General features: G+C 40.0%; 1 protein-coding gene across 1 annotated transcript in view; it reads right to left on the bottom strand.

The window, feature by feature from the left end:
- The window catches only part of Fam199x (family with sequence similarity 199, X-linked), a 32,065-nt gene that overhangs the window by 11,505 nt on the left and 3,793 nt on the right, over positions 1-16,767 (bottom strand). The window contains exon 2 of the mRNA XM_050124181.1: positions 10,161-10,380. Within this exon, the coding sequence (XP_049980138.1) occupies positions 10,161-10,380 (220 nt within the window). The remainder of the gene's footprint in view (positions 1-10,160; positions 10,381-16,767) is intronic.

The raw sequence follows: 16,767 nt of genomic DNA, 5'->3' as shown, positions 1-16,767 counted from the left end.
TTTTTTTTTTCTTTTTAAAAGACGATCCCACGAAGCACGGGCGTTGAACCCAATATTTAGCTGAGGATGGTCTATCCTCCCTCTGCCTCTCAAATACTGGAATTACAGACATTCACTACCACACCACACCAGACGTATTCAGAAGACTCGTGAATTAACCTCTTCAGATTCAATTATCTAAATGCCTGGGGAAGTTTATAGATAAATTTCATTTGTGTATAAAATCTATAAAGTGTAATAAATATATTTGGCCTTTTTAAAAAGGAATTTTTAGCTAAAAGATATATTTTAGGGATTTTTGTCTAGCATATGAGTATCTTGATGAACCAAAACAGGATGAAGAACGATTGGCACGAAACACGAAGCCTTTGCTGTGGTCATGCCGATCCTCTAACGAGCATCAACAGGAAAAACAGATGACCATAAAGGTTTAGAACACAAACGATAATGTATGAATCGTTTAGGGACCTTCATTGCTCTCTGCTTACTGGCTACTGATGCTAGTAGCTGCCCTGAGAGTCTGCTTCCAGGAATTACCCACCACAAGGGAGTCCACCCTCAAAGTAGAAAAATAAAGCCTTCCTTAAGAAAAAAGAGCTGTTTGGTAACTGGCTGGTTATCAAGCAATCCAATATTCAGACCAGAGGAAAATAGTTCCCAACCATAGAACCCACACAGGATGGTACACTCAAAGACTTCAAATATTAATCATTCTAACTCAACACACTTATTCTAACAAATAAAGGGGGAAATGGTATCCAATGAGATTTGAAGAACTAGTGACTAAATCCAAAGTAGGACACAAATTCACTGTATTCACACAAGCCAGGCAATCTGGACTTCAGTAGGAACTAAGAAGATGGTGCAGTGTGGGATACAGGTAACGGGAAAATGGTAGGTGTGCAAATATACTCTCAATAGACAACGGTCATTATTCACCATACTGTAAGATATGTCACAAAGGCTCATGGACTTTTTCCATGGGAAGGCGATTTTTGGAAGTGATATCACTGATCAAGGACTCAGCATCTCAGATAATGGGTTACTATGAAATAATAAAGTCATTCAAGTGGAAATGTCAAACAGTCAATTGAACATACGGGACTAGAGTAGCAGCTGTATAGCAGAATTAATTGTATGGGTGCTTGTGTATTTATTAGGCCAGGAATTTCCCACTTTATAACTGATAAAGTATTTCAGAATAAAAATGCTTAGTGAGTCCTATCCTATATTTTATAGACCATATTCAGTATATTTATACCATCCATATTCAGTATATTTATGCCATAATCTGTAGCCGTGACACATGGAGAGAATTAAATCAAACCTCTGTCATATTTTCTGTAAGTTTCAGCAGAATTCTGTAAGTAACCTCATTTCTCTAACTGCTGATGTGTAATTTCAAGTAACCCCTCTAGGTTTAAAGTATGACAGAAGAATTACTTGCTCATCGCATCCTCTAAGTTCTCCTGCTCAACAACAGAAATGGTTTCTTAAATGCAACTTTCCAAAGAATCTGTGAATCATACATATTAACTATTGTATCCCCAAAACATTTACTCAGAAGTTTAAATAGATGGAACTTTTAACCACAAGAGTTAATATAATTTTTAAACTCTAAAACAATAATTTTCAGTAAATTCTAACATAATTTGTAAGCATAATCTTGTATAATTTCCTTAATATTATTTTGAGATCTCACAAAGATAAGGAAGCATTTTAAACTTCTCATCATAGTTCAATGTTAAATGTCCATGAGCACGGAGTACCTATACTCTAGTGTAAGGAGTGGAAAAAAAGTCAATGAAATGATTCCTAATGATATTCTGCTATAGTCATAGATCAGAGCCCAGCCCAATCTTCATAGAGGCTTTATCTAGCAACTGATGGGAACAGATGCAGAGATCCACAGCCAAGTATTAGGTGGAGCTTGAGGAGCCCTGTGGAAAACGGAAGGATTGAAGGAGTCAGAGTGTAGTTTGGTGTTCTTGTGAGACTCCTAACAGTGGGAGCGGCGACTGTCTGACTCTTTTGCCTGCTTTTAGGATTCTTTTCCTCCTACTAGCTTGCTTCTCCAGTCTTAATGAGGGCATGTGTGTAAACTTAATGCAATATGTTATGCCATGTTCAGTTGGTGTTCCCAGAAAGCCTGCTTTTTCCTGAAGGGAAACAGGAGCAGTGGATCTGATGGAGAGGGGAGATAGGGGGAAGAGGAATTGGGAGGAGTGAAGGGAGGGGAAACAGGAGCAGTGGATCTGATGGAGAGGGGAGATAGGGGGAAGAGGAATTGGGAGGAGTGAAGGGAGGGGAAACAGGAGGCAGGATGTAAGGTGTGAGAGAAGAATGCACTCTGGCTGGACAGATGACTTGGCAACTTGCTGCTCTTGCAAGTGGATCTCTGGAAAAAGAAGAGCAGCTGCTCTCAAAGGCAAGATTTTAATCTTTGGATAAGGTAGCATCTTAGCATGTGCATTGGCACCGAGTCACTTTACTGACAATTTCCTTTGTTTGCAATCCTTCAATTATTAAATTAAGAAGTAAATTAGGAATCACTCCTCTTTTGGAGAATAGTTTATAATATTTTCTCATTTAACATATAAAACCTTCCATGATCTACATTAACACCTATACAATTATATAATATCCCTGGTATTAGATAGGCTACAACAACTTATGAAAGTGCTGACCTTATTTACATTTGCTTATTTATTTGTTTGCATTATTTTTGGAGATAGCGTCTTACTAAGTATTCCTAGTTGGTATGGAACTCACTGCATAGACGAAACTGATCTTGAACTCGCAGAGATCCACTTGCCTGAGCATTCCAAGTGCTGGGATTAAATACATATGCCACCACACCTGGGTCTTTCAAGAGGCCCATATTTCTCTGATTCTAATCCTAACAGACTGTGAATCCTGCTTGGATAAGGAATCAGATAAAAGGCAAGCCACTTGGCCCTCTACGACATTTTCCTTATTAGATTATTAAAGTGGTAAGACCCACCCTAAATGTGGGTGGCAGTTCAGATAAAAGAGAGATTTAAAAGATAGAAGAAAGAAGCTCTCTCTTTGCCTGCTTGACTTCACTTTTCCTAGCAACTTCATCTATTCTGTTGCTATTGCTGCTTATTAATCACTTCTTATACTTCTTTGTGCAAGGAGGAGGCTACTTATGGTCTCACCATGTACCCTAGGCTAGCTTCCAACTGCCTCAGTCTCATAAGCAATGGGGTTGTAGGCATGTATCACCATACACTTCAACACTGGATGATTTGGGTAGGGCAAATAAGCACGAAGAAAAAAAGACTAGGAGGAAAGAAAGACAACTATTCACTGATAACATGAACTTAAATATGGAAAACCCAAATGAATCCACACAGGAGGAAACTACAGAGCGAACAAACAAGTTCAGTGCTAGTTACGAAAATCCGCATTAAAAAGACTGAATTGTATATTGCTTTATATATACAGTGAGAAATCTGCAATTGAAATTATGAAAAGGACACTTCCAAAAGCAAAATAAAGGATTTTTTTTTGTTTTTTTTTTTTTTTGTTTGTTTGTTTTTTGTTTTTTCGAGACAGGGTTTCTCTGTGGCTTTGGAGCCTGTCCTGGAACTAGCTCTGTAGACCAGGCTGGTCTCGAACTCACAGAGATCCGCCTGCCTCTGCCTCCCGAGTGCTGGGATTAAAGGCGTGCGCCACCACCGCCCGGCAAAATAAAGGATTTTTTAAAACAAATTTAACCAAAAAAAGTTTAAGATTTGAATACTGAGAACTGTAAGGCATCATTGAAAGAATTAAATAAAAACAATACCACTTTCATGAATTGGAATGTTGAAATTAAGACAGCAATCCTCCTCACAGGTTTAATTCAATCTGTACTAAAATTTCAACTGCTCTATTTTGTAGAAATAAAAAACTGATCCTAAAATTTGTGTGGAATTACAAGAGACTCCCAAAATCCAAACGATCTTAATAAAGAGCAAAACCAGTTTGGGGCCGTGCGCGCAGCGGCTGTCTGGTCGCCACCAGAGAAGAAGCTCCCCTGTGGAGTGGGGCACAGCTGAGGCTCAGTGCCAACTCAGGGGAGAGTTAAGCCCCTGGGCTCAGGCAATGATGCTAGGAGTTTAAGCTCCCGCACGCTGGCCGGCGGCGACATAACTGGAGCCCGTGGCGAGCCTTCCCAGGGCCTGCCTTTGGTCACGCAACGAAGGCAGAGGCGGCAGCGGGACAAAGGCGCTCCTGGAGGCAGTGGTGGCAACGCCAAAAGAAACGGAGGAAGAAGCTGCGGAGGCACCCAGTATCCTAAAGCCCTGTCCCCCGCAGGACGAGGCATGCACGGAGCCTGCGACTGTGGCTCTAGGGTCTCCTCCCCGCCAGCCTTGCCCGCCTCTGTTGCCAGCACCAGAAAAGTTCGACCTCCGCCACCACATGGAACTCATGGCCAACACTCTGCTACTGAAGGCTCGTCAAGAATTAGCAGCCTTTGTGACAAGCAGCCAATAGGAAGCCTTCTTTTCAGACACCAGATCTAAAGAGATGCATTGAATTCTTGGATGCAGTGGCAGAGTATGAAGTTACCACTGAAGAGGAGCAAAGAGAGTTTGGGGCTAGCCATCTTAAATAGATACCTCCAGCTCTTGTGAAAACCTGTAAATGGAATCTGAAACAGAATTCCCCCCCCAAAAAAATGTTTTCCAGAAATGTGCTGGAATTGTCTATACCTATTTGAGTGAAACACCATTTGAAGAATACCAAGACAGTATGTACTTCTGTCGATTTTTACAATGGAAATGGTTGAAAGGCAGCCAGTACCAAAGAACACGTTCAGACATTACAGAGTACTAGGAAAAGGCGGGTTTGGAGAGCCCCTTTATCATTTGTATGTAGGAGGCCTACTGATATTTTTTAGTTGATTTTTGTATCCTGCCACATTACTGAACGTGTTTATCCACTCTGAAACTGAGAAGTTTCTATAAAGCAAAGGACACAGTCACTATGACAAAAACAGCAGCTTACAGAATGGGGAAATCTTCACTAACCCCACAATAAAGAGAGGGCTGATCTCCAAAATATATAAAGAACTCAAGAAATTAAACCTCAAATTACCAAATAATCCAATCAAAAATGGGGTACAGATCTAAACAGAGAATTCTTAACAGAAGAATTGCAGATGGCCGAAAGACACTTAAGGAATTGCTCAACATCAGAGAAATTAGCCATCAGGGAAATGCAAATTAAAACGACTCTGTGATACTCTATGATCGTACACCAGTCAGAATGGCTAAGATAAAAGGCACCAGTGATAGCTTATGCTGGAGAGGATGCAGAGTAAAGGGAACACTCCTCCATTGCTGGTGGAGTGCAAACGTATACAGCTACTTTGGAAATCAGTGTTGCGGTTTGTCAGAAAATTGAGACTCAATCTACCTCAAGACCCAGCAATACCACTCTTGGGCATATACCCAATGGATGCTCACTCATACCACAAGGAAATTTGCTCAGCTGTGTTCATAGCAGCATTATTCCTAATAACCAGAACCTGGAAATGACACTGGTGCCCCTCAACTGAAGAAGAGATAAAGTGGAGTACTACTCAGTAGTAAAAGAAACAAACAAACAAACAAAAGTGACATCTTGAAATTTGCATGCAAATGAATGGAACTAGGAAAATAAAACAACCCGAGTGAGGTAACTCAGACTCAGATAGACAAACATGGTATGTACTCACTCATAAGATTAGACATAAAGCAAAGGCAAAGCAGCCTATAGTCCAAGATCCCAGAAAAACTAGGTAACAAGGAGAACCCTAAGAGAGATATACATAGATCCCCCTGGGAAGGGGAAACAGACAAGATCTCCTGAAAACATTGAGAGGGAAGGTGGAAGGAGATGGGGAGGGGGAAAGGGGAAGGAGGAGGAGAATATGAGGGAACAGGATGCTCAAGAAGGGAGAAGGACAGAGAGGGAGAGAGAGGAAAGAGATAATTTTGATTGACGGAGCCATTAAAGGGCTAGTGAGAAACATGGCACTAAGGAAATTCCTAGGAATCCACAGGATGACCCCAGCTAAGACTCTAAGCAGCAGGGAAGAGGACAGCTAAACTGGCCTTGCCCTGTAATCAATTTGATGATTACCTTAATTGTCATCATAGAACCTTCTTCCAGCAACTGATGGAAGCAGATACAGAGAGCTGCAGCGAAGCACTCGACCAAGCTACCTGAGACCAGTCCAAGAATATATGAGCAAAGGGGTCAAGACCATGATGTTGCTATCCACTGAAACAGCTGATCTGAGCTAGAGAGAGCTCACTGACTTGGACTCATAGCAGGGGAACCTGCACAGGGCCAAGCTAGGCACACTGAATGTGGGGGACAATTGTGAGGATTGGACAGTCTGTGGGCCACTGGCAGTGAGACTAGTATTTATCCCTAGTGCTTGAACTGGCGTCTTGGAGCACATTTTCTTTGGAGGAATACCTTGCTCAGCCTAGATATAGGGGAGAGGGCCTTGGTCTTGCCTCAGAGTGAAGTGTCCGACTTTGTTGATTCCCCATGGGAAGCCTTATCATTTCTGAGGAGTGGATGGAAGTGGTATGGGATGAGGGAAAGGCTGGGATGGTAGGAGGGGAGGGAGTAGAAATGGGGATAGCTGTATAAAATGAGAAAAGATAGTATTAAAAAAATTTAATAAAAAAAGTCAACTTTCATTAAAAAAAACACTGCTTGGGAGCGGGGTGCAAGTCTTGAACCCCAGCATGTGAGAGTCAGAGGCAGGTGGATCTAGTTCAAAGCCAGCTTGATCTACATAGACAGGCCAACCAGGGCTAGATAGAGAGACCCTGTCTGGAAGAAAAAAAAAAAAAGCAAAAACCAACCAAACAACAACAACATGGGAGAACGCACACTTCCCAAACAGTGCTGTACAAGCGCAAGGACAGACGCTGGCATTAAGACAGGAGAACTGTGAGTCCAGAACCAAAGCCATCTGCAGCAGGGTGCCAAGACTATTCGATGAGAAAAACAACAGACTTTTTAGCAAATGATGCTGGATTAAAAAAAATACCTAGAAACCAACATCCACAGCAATGAATTTGTATAAACTGAGAGTAGACGAGAAATTCTTCTCTATCATACAGGGAATTTACTGAAAAACTGCACTAACATTACACTCAGTGTAAAGACTGGAAGCTTTCCTTTCCAAGTAGGAAAAAAGACAGGAGGTGTGTGGGGGGGGACATACACAGAGAAAAATCAAAACACATCAAAGGCATATACATGTAAGAACTAAATCTCTAAACTCTAAGAAGAAACAGGTAAATTTCATCATCTTGAGTAAAGCAGTTTTTAATACAACAGCATAAGCACAATGAAGAAAAACACATGCAGAGGAGTGGGGAAATGTATAGCTCAATAAAAACAATAAAAGAGAAAAACAGGGGGCTGGAAAGATGACTCAAGGGTAAGAGCACTGGCTGTTCTTCCAGAGGTCCTGAGTTCAATTTCCGGCAACCACATGGTGGCTCACAACCATCTGTACTGAGAACTGGCACTGTCTTCTGGCGTGCGGGCACACATGGAGGCAGAGCATTGAACACACAATAAATAAATCTTAAGAAAACGATGTAAATATGAAATGGTGCTCAACACTACACATCAGAGAAATGTGAAACCAAACCACTTCACATTCACCATGCTGGTTGAAATAAAAAAGATAAACATCGAGTATAGACCAAGATGGAGAAATTCAAATCAGAGAGGAATAAAATCCATGCCAAAATATGGATGAACCTTAAAAACAGCACAGCAGCTCTATATAATTGTGTACGTCCATTTACACAGAGAACAGGAAACCGAGGTCATCAGGAGAGCTCAGAGAGGAAAGGAACTTACAGTCCAGTCTGACAACCTAGGTTTGATTTCTGGGATGCACGTAGTGGAAAGAGAGAACTCCCTCAGAATTCATCCTCCGATCTCCACATGCACATGGTGGTACACGTGCATGCGTGCGCGCGCACACACACAAACACAACACAAAAAATAATAAAAAACATTGTAGAGATAAATCTACAGAATAGATTGGTGTTTGCCAGATGACAAAGGCAGAGTGTAAGTGAAGCTCTGTGCTTAACAGGTGTACAGTTCCTTTGTGTGGGAGTGTGGGAGAGGGCGATTACGGAAATGGAGATACCCTGGAATTAGTGGTGATGCCTATGCGGCATTGTGAGTATATTAATGAGCATATAATTGTATGTTTTTAAATTATTTAAATGGTGAATTCTATCATTTTTAAAGGTAAAAAATAAACTTTTATCTGACGTATATTTGCATCTCTATGTGGAACAGAAGCTGAAATAACACAAAAAATGGGGGTGGTGAATTATTTTTTCCTCTTTAAAACCTCTTAGCTTAGCATAGCACTCTTTATAGCACATGTATACATAAAACTGAAGCCAACTAACAAACATTGTGATAGTTACAATATGGCTCTGAAAATGAATGATATTTCAGAATCTGAAAAAACATACAATTACTGAGTGAAATATTTATATATGAACATACATACTATGTATATAGGAACATACACTTCCATCTGTAAAAGCTCTTCACAGTGGTAACCAGAAGAGTTTTTGAGACTTTTAATTTATACCACCTCGTATTATTTCATAATTTCATTAAAATAGTTTTAACTCAAATAATATCTGAACCCTTTTTAAAAATACAAGTTCTTATATTCATATGACTGTTAAAATATCAGAGATTCAAGTTTATCTGTTGAATAAAACATGCAGTATATGCAAGGGAAGACTTTTTTTTTTAATTTTTCGAGACAGGGTTTCTCCGTAGCTTTTGGTTCCTGTCCTGGAACTAGCTCTTGTAGACCAGGCTGGCCTCGAACTCACAGAGATCCACCTGCCTCTGCCTCCCGAGTGCTGGGATTAAAGGCGTGCACCACCACCGCCCGGCTCAAGGGAAGACTTTTTAATATTATTTTTTTACAATCACAAAATGGATGTTCCAATAAAGCAACATACATTTTCTAATATATCACATTTATTATAATGCAGTATTTGTAGACAACTTGCCACAAAGACATTTTACATATTATATATGCTCCAAGAAAAAAAAATTATTGTGGCCAGAAAAACATCTATGTGAAAAAAAGAATATAAAATAATAAACTAGCATACTTCGGATAAGAGAACCAAAAATTAGATGACTGTGATAGAAACAACTTATCATATTTGATATCTAATATAATCTGATATGTGTCTTCTAAGCACAAGAATGCTATCAATTATGAAATAGGGAGAGTACATTTGCATAGTAAAGTGCTGAGTGCTTAATACACGAAAATCTACGAAAGGATGACTGTAGGATCAGAAGCCCAAAATGCATGTTAGCAAAATTATAGAATGCGCATTCCATCTATTTCTTAACTGTATGACACATTTTGCAAAACATACAAAATAAAATTGACTTCACCAAGACTCCAAGGTGGCATTAGTCATACTACTGAAAGAGAAGGCAATGGATGTTAAACTGGAAGAGCTGCCATACTGAATACTGATGGAAGATTTCATCCCCAAAGTCATTGCTGTTCCATTTCAGATTGGTTATGAGCAGTATTACAAAAAGAATGTCAACACAAGAAAAGAGACCATCACTAGCGTTAGCATGGGGCTGACCTATAGCTTATGTGTGTTTCAGCTACTTGGAGCTAACAACTTAGGCTTTTTACAAAGGACTCAATTATGAGCAACGGTACAAGTACCACTGAAAAGGAACCAGAATAGAAGGCACTCTATGCTTTTTAACGTGACTTCCTGCCAGCTCCCAATCATGAAGAATTCAAGTCAGACTGAACCTTTTCATAACCTGAGAATTAAGGTCCAAGAAGAGGTGAGTGGCACATGCAAAAAAATAAAATTAAAATAAACAAATACTTGGAGGTAAAAATGAGAAACTTGAGAGAATTTACACCTTTACTTATTTAATAATGATGTTAACAAGTGGGGGGGAGACTTACCTGCCACTCAAAACCCACTTTTACTTACATAATAACAGTGCCAGTAAGAAGAAAAAACCTTACCTGCCACTCAAAACCCACTTTCACTTATCTAATAAGAATGTTAGTAAGAAGGAAAAGAAAATCTTACCTGCCACTCAAATTCGCTGTCTGACCAATCCCAGTAAGTGCTGATAGACGAGGAGACATCACTGCAGACACTTCCCTCGGGGAAGAGGTCAAAAGAAGTGAAGTCTTGATCATCCAACAGCGAATAGCAATCATCTTGATCCCCCACGGAAACGGACGAAAACAACTCCTCACTACATTCCGAGCTTGCGACACTTGTTCCACAAGAAGTTAGGTTCCACCTTCAAAAGTACAAGAGAAGTCACATCAGGAACCCCAGAACCACACAACGTGAAAACATTAACAAAACCCACTTACGATATTTGTGACGAAGGACTTTTGCAGTCTGAGGGTAGTGTGATTATTTTTTAAAGTCTTTAACCTTTGGCTGAGTTACTGTGAGGAATTATATGAAAAACCCATATAGAAAACTTAACACATGCTTAAAAAAACCCACTAAATACACTAACCACTAAATTTACACATATATGTGCATGTGTGTTTGGACCAGAATACAACCTTGTGTCAGTTTTCAGGAACTGTCCACTTTTTTGTTTTGAGACAGGGTCTCGATGGCTGGAACTCACGAAGCAGGCTAGGCTGGCAGGCCAGTAAGCCCCAAGGATCTATCTGGCTGTGTCCCCATTCCCAGCACTGGGTTACAAGCGCTGCACCAAGTTTTGAGTTCTGAGGACAGAGATCAGCAAGTGTTTTATCAACTGAGCTACTTCCCCAGACCCTGAAACATTTTCTAATATTAGTTTTATCTCCTGGTTACTAGGTGGATAGTGTCCTCATTTAAAAATAGCACTGGGGAACAACTCGGTAAGGTTCCCGCGGCACTAATCTGAGGAGGATCTGCATTTTCGCTCCAGCACCAATGTAAAAAGAACTGCCACAGCAATGTGAGCATATAATTCCCGTGATGAGAAGGTGTAGATAAGAGGTTCCTATCTTACTGGGCAGCTGCTCTGGCCAAATCAGTGAGCTCTAGGTTCAATGACAGATCCTATCTCAAAAATAAATAAATAAATAAATAAATAAATAAATAAATAAATATAAAGAAAATAATAAATTAGGGGCTGGAGAGATGGCTCAGTGGTTGTTCTTACAGAAGACTGGGGCTCAGTTCCCAGCATCCAGCATCCACATGGCAACTCAGAACCCTCTGTAAACTCCAGTTCCAGGGGTTCGGAAACCCTCTTCTGGAACCATGAGTATTGCATGTATGTGGTGTACATACAGACATAAAATAAAATTTTAAAATATCATTTAAAAATATGGAGATTGAGAAAGACATATGACACCAATCCTTGTGTACAAATGAACATATATACACATATATGAACAAGTATACACATATACACTAGTAATAATAAACAACCCAACAGAATTAACCAAATTTCCGGGTCTTGCAATTAAAAGCTCTAAATAGCAAGCAGAAATTCTCTCCCAGGTGCAGCAATATACTGAACAAACTACTTATTCTTGCCTTCAAAGCCCATGTGATTCCATAACACTCCCTACCTTTGTTCATTCACCCATTCAACAGTTGTTAGTAACAGCTAAGTGCCAGATACTATCTTCAGTGCTGGGGGAAGCTGCAAATAATTGTTTTTAATTAGAATTGCCTTTCAGCATGCAAAAATCCTGTGGAAATATGTTTGCCTCCCTGAGCAATAATGACATTCTTCACATGAAGCCTGTCTGCCACACTTAACAATAACTAGTCAATCACTGACAAGAGTCAGGCCTTTACTTGCTTTTGTACTCTTACTGTGCTCCTCGGGCTTTCGGGGGTAGGGGGTGGGGGGTGGTGTGTGTGTGTGTGTATAAAACAAGGCTCTAGAATATGAATCCTCTCAGATGCCACGGCCTTTTTTTTATCAGCATCGAGTGAAAAGGATTCACAGCTAAAACAAATAATTGGCAAAACAGAAAAATAGCACCTTTTCCTGTCATAGATTTTTAAACTCCATATATGTATAGCTAGTCTAATTTAGAAATATAATTCTTCTTATCTTTAAGCAATGCAGATAAAATAAAGTAAGTAATATTTATCTATTTCTGTAACTTGGTTCTATGTGAACAAGAGGTTTATAATTCCCCTTCTAGGAACCCACTCCCTTCCCCAAATAGAAATTTGGAAAATAAAAGATGTATTGCAAATATGCACAGATAATATTATTTTATTGTTGTTGTTTGGTTTTTATTTTTTCAAGACAGGGTTTTATTTTTTCAAGACAGGTCTTAGCCGTCCTGGAACTCACTCTGTAGACCAGCCTGACCCCAAACTCAGAGATCCACCTGCATCTGCCTCCCAAGTACTCAGATTAAAGGCAGGTGCCACCAATGCCTGAAAAATGTTATTTTAAAAAGATAAAATAAATGCCCTAAATGCCCCTCGATAGAAAAATGGGTAAAAAAAAATGTAGTACATTTACACAATGGAGTACTACACAGCAGAAAAAAATAACGATACCTTGAAATTTGCAGGAAAATGGATGGAGCTAGAAAATATCATATTGAGTGAGGTAACCCAGGTACAGAAAGAAAATTATCACATGTACTCACTCATAAGTGATTTTTAATCATAAAGCAAAGAAAACCAGCCTACAAATCACAATCCCAGAGAACCTAGACAACAATGAGAACTCTAAGAGAGACATACACACATCTAATCTACTTGGGTAGTAGAAAAAGACAAGATCTCCTGGGTAAATTGGGAGCATGAGGACCATGGGAGAGGGTTGAAGGGGAGGGGAAAGGCAGAGAGGGGAGCAGAGAAAAATGTAGAGATCAATAAAAAACAATAATAAAGAAAGAAAGAAATGCCCTCAAAGCAGGAAGAATGACAGCTGTATCTCAATACTGACATTTTCAAACTATGAGAGTTCTGGGCTGGGGAGGTGGTTCAGTGGTTAAAGCACTTGCACCACAAGCCCAAGGACCAGAATTTCAATCCCTGAACCCATGAAAATATTTATGGTGGGGAATATTGTCCACCAGTAATTCTAGCATTCTAAAGGCTGAGAGAAGGGACCCCCCCCCCCCCCAGGACAAGCTGGTAAGACAAACTAGCCGAATAAGCAAACACTGCTTCAACTGAGAGATCCTGCCTGAATAAACCAGGAGAGCAGAGAAAAACAACTATCAACACCACTTGAGCCTACACACACAAACACATAGCACATACTCACTACGTGAACACACATGAACACGAGAAAAAATAGAAAAATACACAATTACAATAAATGGTCCACAAATTGTGAACACACACACAGGAGAGAGAGAAAAAAAGCCGCAAATCCAAAACTTTTGTCAGGCAAGCTTTATACTATAAATAGAACATTCCACCTTGACCTCATATGATGGAGTACAGTCAAAATAAAGGTATACTAAAAATATTATATAAAATTTTCTTCAAGCTATGCCTGCACTACTCATGTGAAACATAAATTCAGCATTTAGACTTTGGTCACATCTCTAACATATCTCATTATGTATGTGAATACTGCAACCAAAAAAATATAAAATTAGAAACATCAGATTCCAAGTATTTCATATGAGCAATCCTCAATCTGTATTTATATATAGAAAAAAATGAAAAGAAACACAGTGTTGCCAATATTCTTTTTAAAGAGCATTCAATTTCCTATAAAGAGCTTTTGAAATAAAAATTTAAATAAGATTCTTTTAGACTGTTCTGATAGTTTTGAATTCTCAATGAATGTTCAGTGTGTGTTCAGCACGGATTCATTCAAAATTACAAGCCTTTACATTTTTAAATTGCTTAACTATTTTATGTGTATGGGTGTGCACACCATGTGCATGCTTGGTGCTCACAGAGGCCAGAAGTAAGCATTGGATTCCTTGGAAATGGAGTGGTTATGAGTTGCCAGGAGGGTGCTGGGGATGGAATCCTGGTCCTGGGGAAGAGCAGCCAGTGCTCTTAACCACTGAGCCATCTCTCCAGCCTGAGCCCTTACATTTTAATGCTGTCCAACACCAAAATATGACCATAACATTAGACTCAAAGGATGAGAGTAATGATATGGTTGTAGTTAGAATTTGAAGAGAAAAATGTAGACAAAACTGCCAATATTTATGGTGTTTGACTTTAACAATTAAGCTTGCTGTTCTAATTGCAGGGTAATTTTTTTTTTAAAGAGGAAAGCCAATAGCATTTCTTCCCAAGATTGTTCTAGTATACATATGGACTAAAGACTTGGTTATTTTGATAAGCAGTCATTTAAATTCTAAAATAAAACTGTTTGCTTTTGCTCAAGCCTGATCCCAGTACTCAGCAAGCTACAGCAGGAAGGAATATTTTATGAGCTTGAGCACAGCCCAGGCTACAGAGCAAAATTCAAGAGGACCATAGGATACACAGTATGTTCCAGGCCAGCATGTCAAAAATAAAATTAATTAGAAAAGTTTTTAAAATTAAAAAAAAGAGCTAGGCAGGTCAAGTGGTAGCAGTGCATGTCTTTAATCCAAGCAGAGGCAGGCAGATCTCTGTGAGTTGGAGGCCAGGACTGTTTCACAGAAAAATCCTGTCTCAAAAAACCACCCCCCCCCCCGAAAAAAAAACAGGAGAGAGAAAGAGAGAGAGAGAGAGAGAGAGAGAGAGAGAGAGAAGAGCTAAGAGCTAGGCCCTTTTCCGAGGGGAGAGACAGTGGGAGATATGGAGAAGGAAGGCGGGGAAAACGGTGGGCGGACCACATGCAGTCGGGATGTGATATATGAAAGAAGATAAAAGAGAAGGGCATGGTGCAGGCCTATTCTAATCCCAGCATTCAGGAAGTAAAGATAGGAGGAGAAGCAGCAACATTAAGTCCCAGGCCAATTTGGTCTTCACAGTGAGTTCCAGGCCAGTTAGGACTATATAACTATATGAGACCGTATTTAAAAAGCAAAAACCATGAGGCTATCAAGATGGGTTACAGTGCTTGGCACGCAAGCCTGAAGAACCTCCAGTTCTGTGCCTACGTGGGAAGATCACAGGTGTATAAAGAGCACAAGCCTGGAGATGGGGATGTATCTCAGTGGTAAAGAGCCGTCCCTAAATGTCTTTATCCCCTACAGTGCTGACAAAATAGGTGGCTATAATAGCTCACAACTGATCTGGGCCTGGCCTTGCTGCTCCACGGCTGTAATCCCTAGTGCTCAGGAGGTGTAGAAAGGAGTGTAACTTCATGGCTAGCCTGGGCAGCTCAGCAAGATTCTGTAAGATGAAAATAAACATAGGACAAGGGATATACAATAGCAGTAGAGTATTGCCTCAGCATGCATGGGGCTCTAGGACAATCTCTAGTTCTGCAAGAACCAATCACCCAACTGAGAAATTGATGTATTCAGAAGCTCATTTCACATCCTGCCAGAAAGGCACACAAAAATCAGGCAATCTCCTCACCCATTCACTTTTCACAAGGGTTTATGTCGATGACATAGTCCCGACAGATGAAGGGAACGACTCATCTGGCATTTTTATTCTCCTCTTTCATCTCATATTTGAGTTATAGGACTTACCAACATTGCTGGGAAGGAAACAAGAAATCAAAGGAAGGTAAATGAAACCTCTTTTTACTATGGAAAAACCTCACCAAAAGGAAATGTCTTAAGCATGCATATATACTTAATCCTGACATTTTGTTTACAAATCTACTCATTTTTGACTTATCAAAATTTATTCTACTCTTCCAAAATTCTAGACAAACCCAATTACATCATAAAATATAATCATAGGAAAAGGTAAATGTTTCTGAGATGGAGTCGAGAAACTTAACCCAGACCTGGTTCAAACTCCTGGGCTCAAGTGATTCTTCTACCTTGGCATTTCCGTGTGCCACCACAATTATGGACAGTGAGTTCCTTAATAAAGGCATTTCCTTGTCATGGAATTTACTTTTCCCCAAATCTAGTCTGTAGGTATGGTAACCAATGTCACGGATGAGATTCAACTTTAGAAGCCATTAGTACTAGTGCCAGGACTCCCTGGGCTAATGAGACTGTAGAGACAGCCTGGTATCTGATAAATGAGAAGGCACAAAATTGTCATCATCACAAGGCCCTTAGCAAGGGAAGTATTTAAACAGTCTGGCCATTTTCTTATCTGGTAACAAAGAGTGAACAAAATCAAGATAAACCAAATATCTAACCACTGACAAGTTCCTGGATGCAATAAAGTTTGTTTTATAATGACTAAATCTTAAACTGGATTTTTATGCTCAACTATTCAGGTCTGTGGACTGTGATGTGACTTGGCAAACGATGTGGAGCAAAAAAGGGATGCATTCAACTCCAAAATAAAAGAACTCCCGAAATTAAACTGTGCCCACATATATGACTTAGCTGCTTGCTTCTCCCGGAAAAGAATCAGCTGCAAGCATATGATCTCCTCAAACACAATTTTGAAGAAAGGCAAGAAGGCAGAACACTGCTTGAGGGTGAAAAGATCTAAAAAGAAAGGCAAGCCAGGTATGAAGAAGACTCCCACTGGGGAAGTAGGATCTCCGTGAGTCTAGGGCCAGCCTGGGTAGAATAGTGAAGTCCAAGCCAGAATGGGCTACAGAGCAATAAAACTTTCTGAGGGGGGGAGGGGAGGGGGGGGTCTGAGGGGGGGGGGG

Source organism: Alexandromys fortis, unplaced genomic scaffold (genome assembly GCF_014885135.2).
Source record: "Alexandromys fortis isolate MF-2015 unplaced genomic scaffold, M_Fortis_MF-2015_v1.1 scaffold_205, whole genome shotgun sequence".
Classification (NCBI taxonomy): Eukaryota; Metazoa; Chordata; class Mammalia; order Rodentia; family Cricetidae; genus Alexandromys; species Alexandromys fortis.
This window is presented reverse-complemented; position numbering and strand designations above follow the sequence as displayed.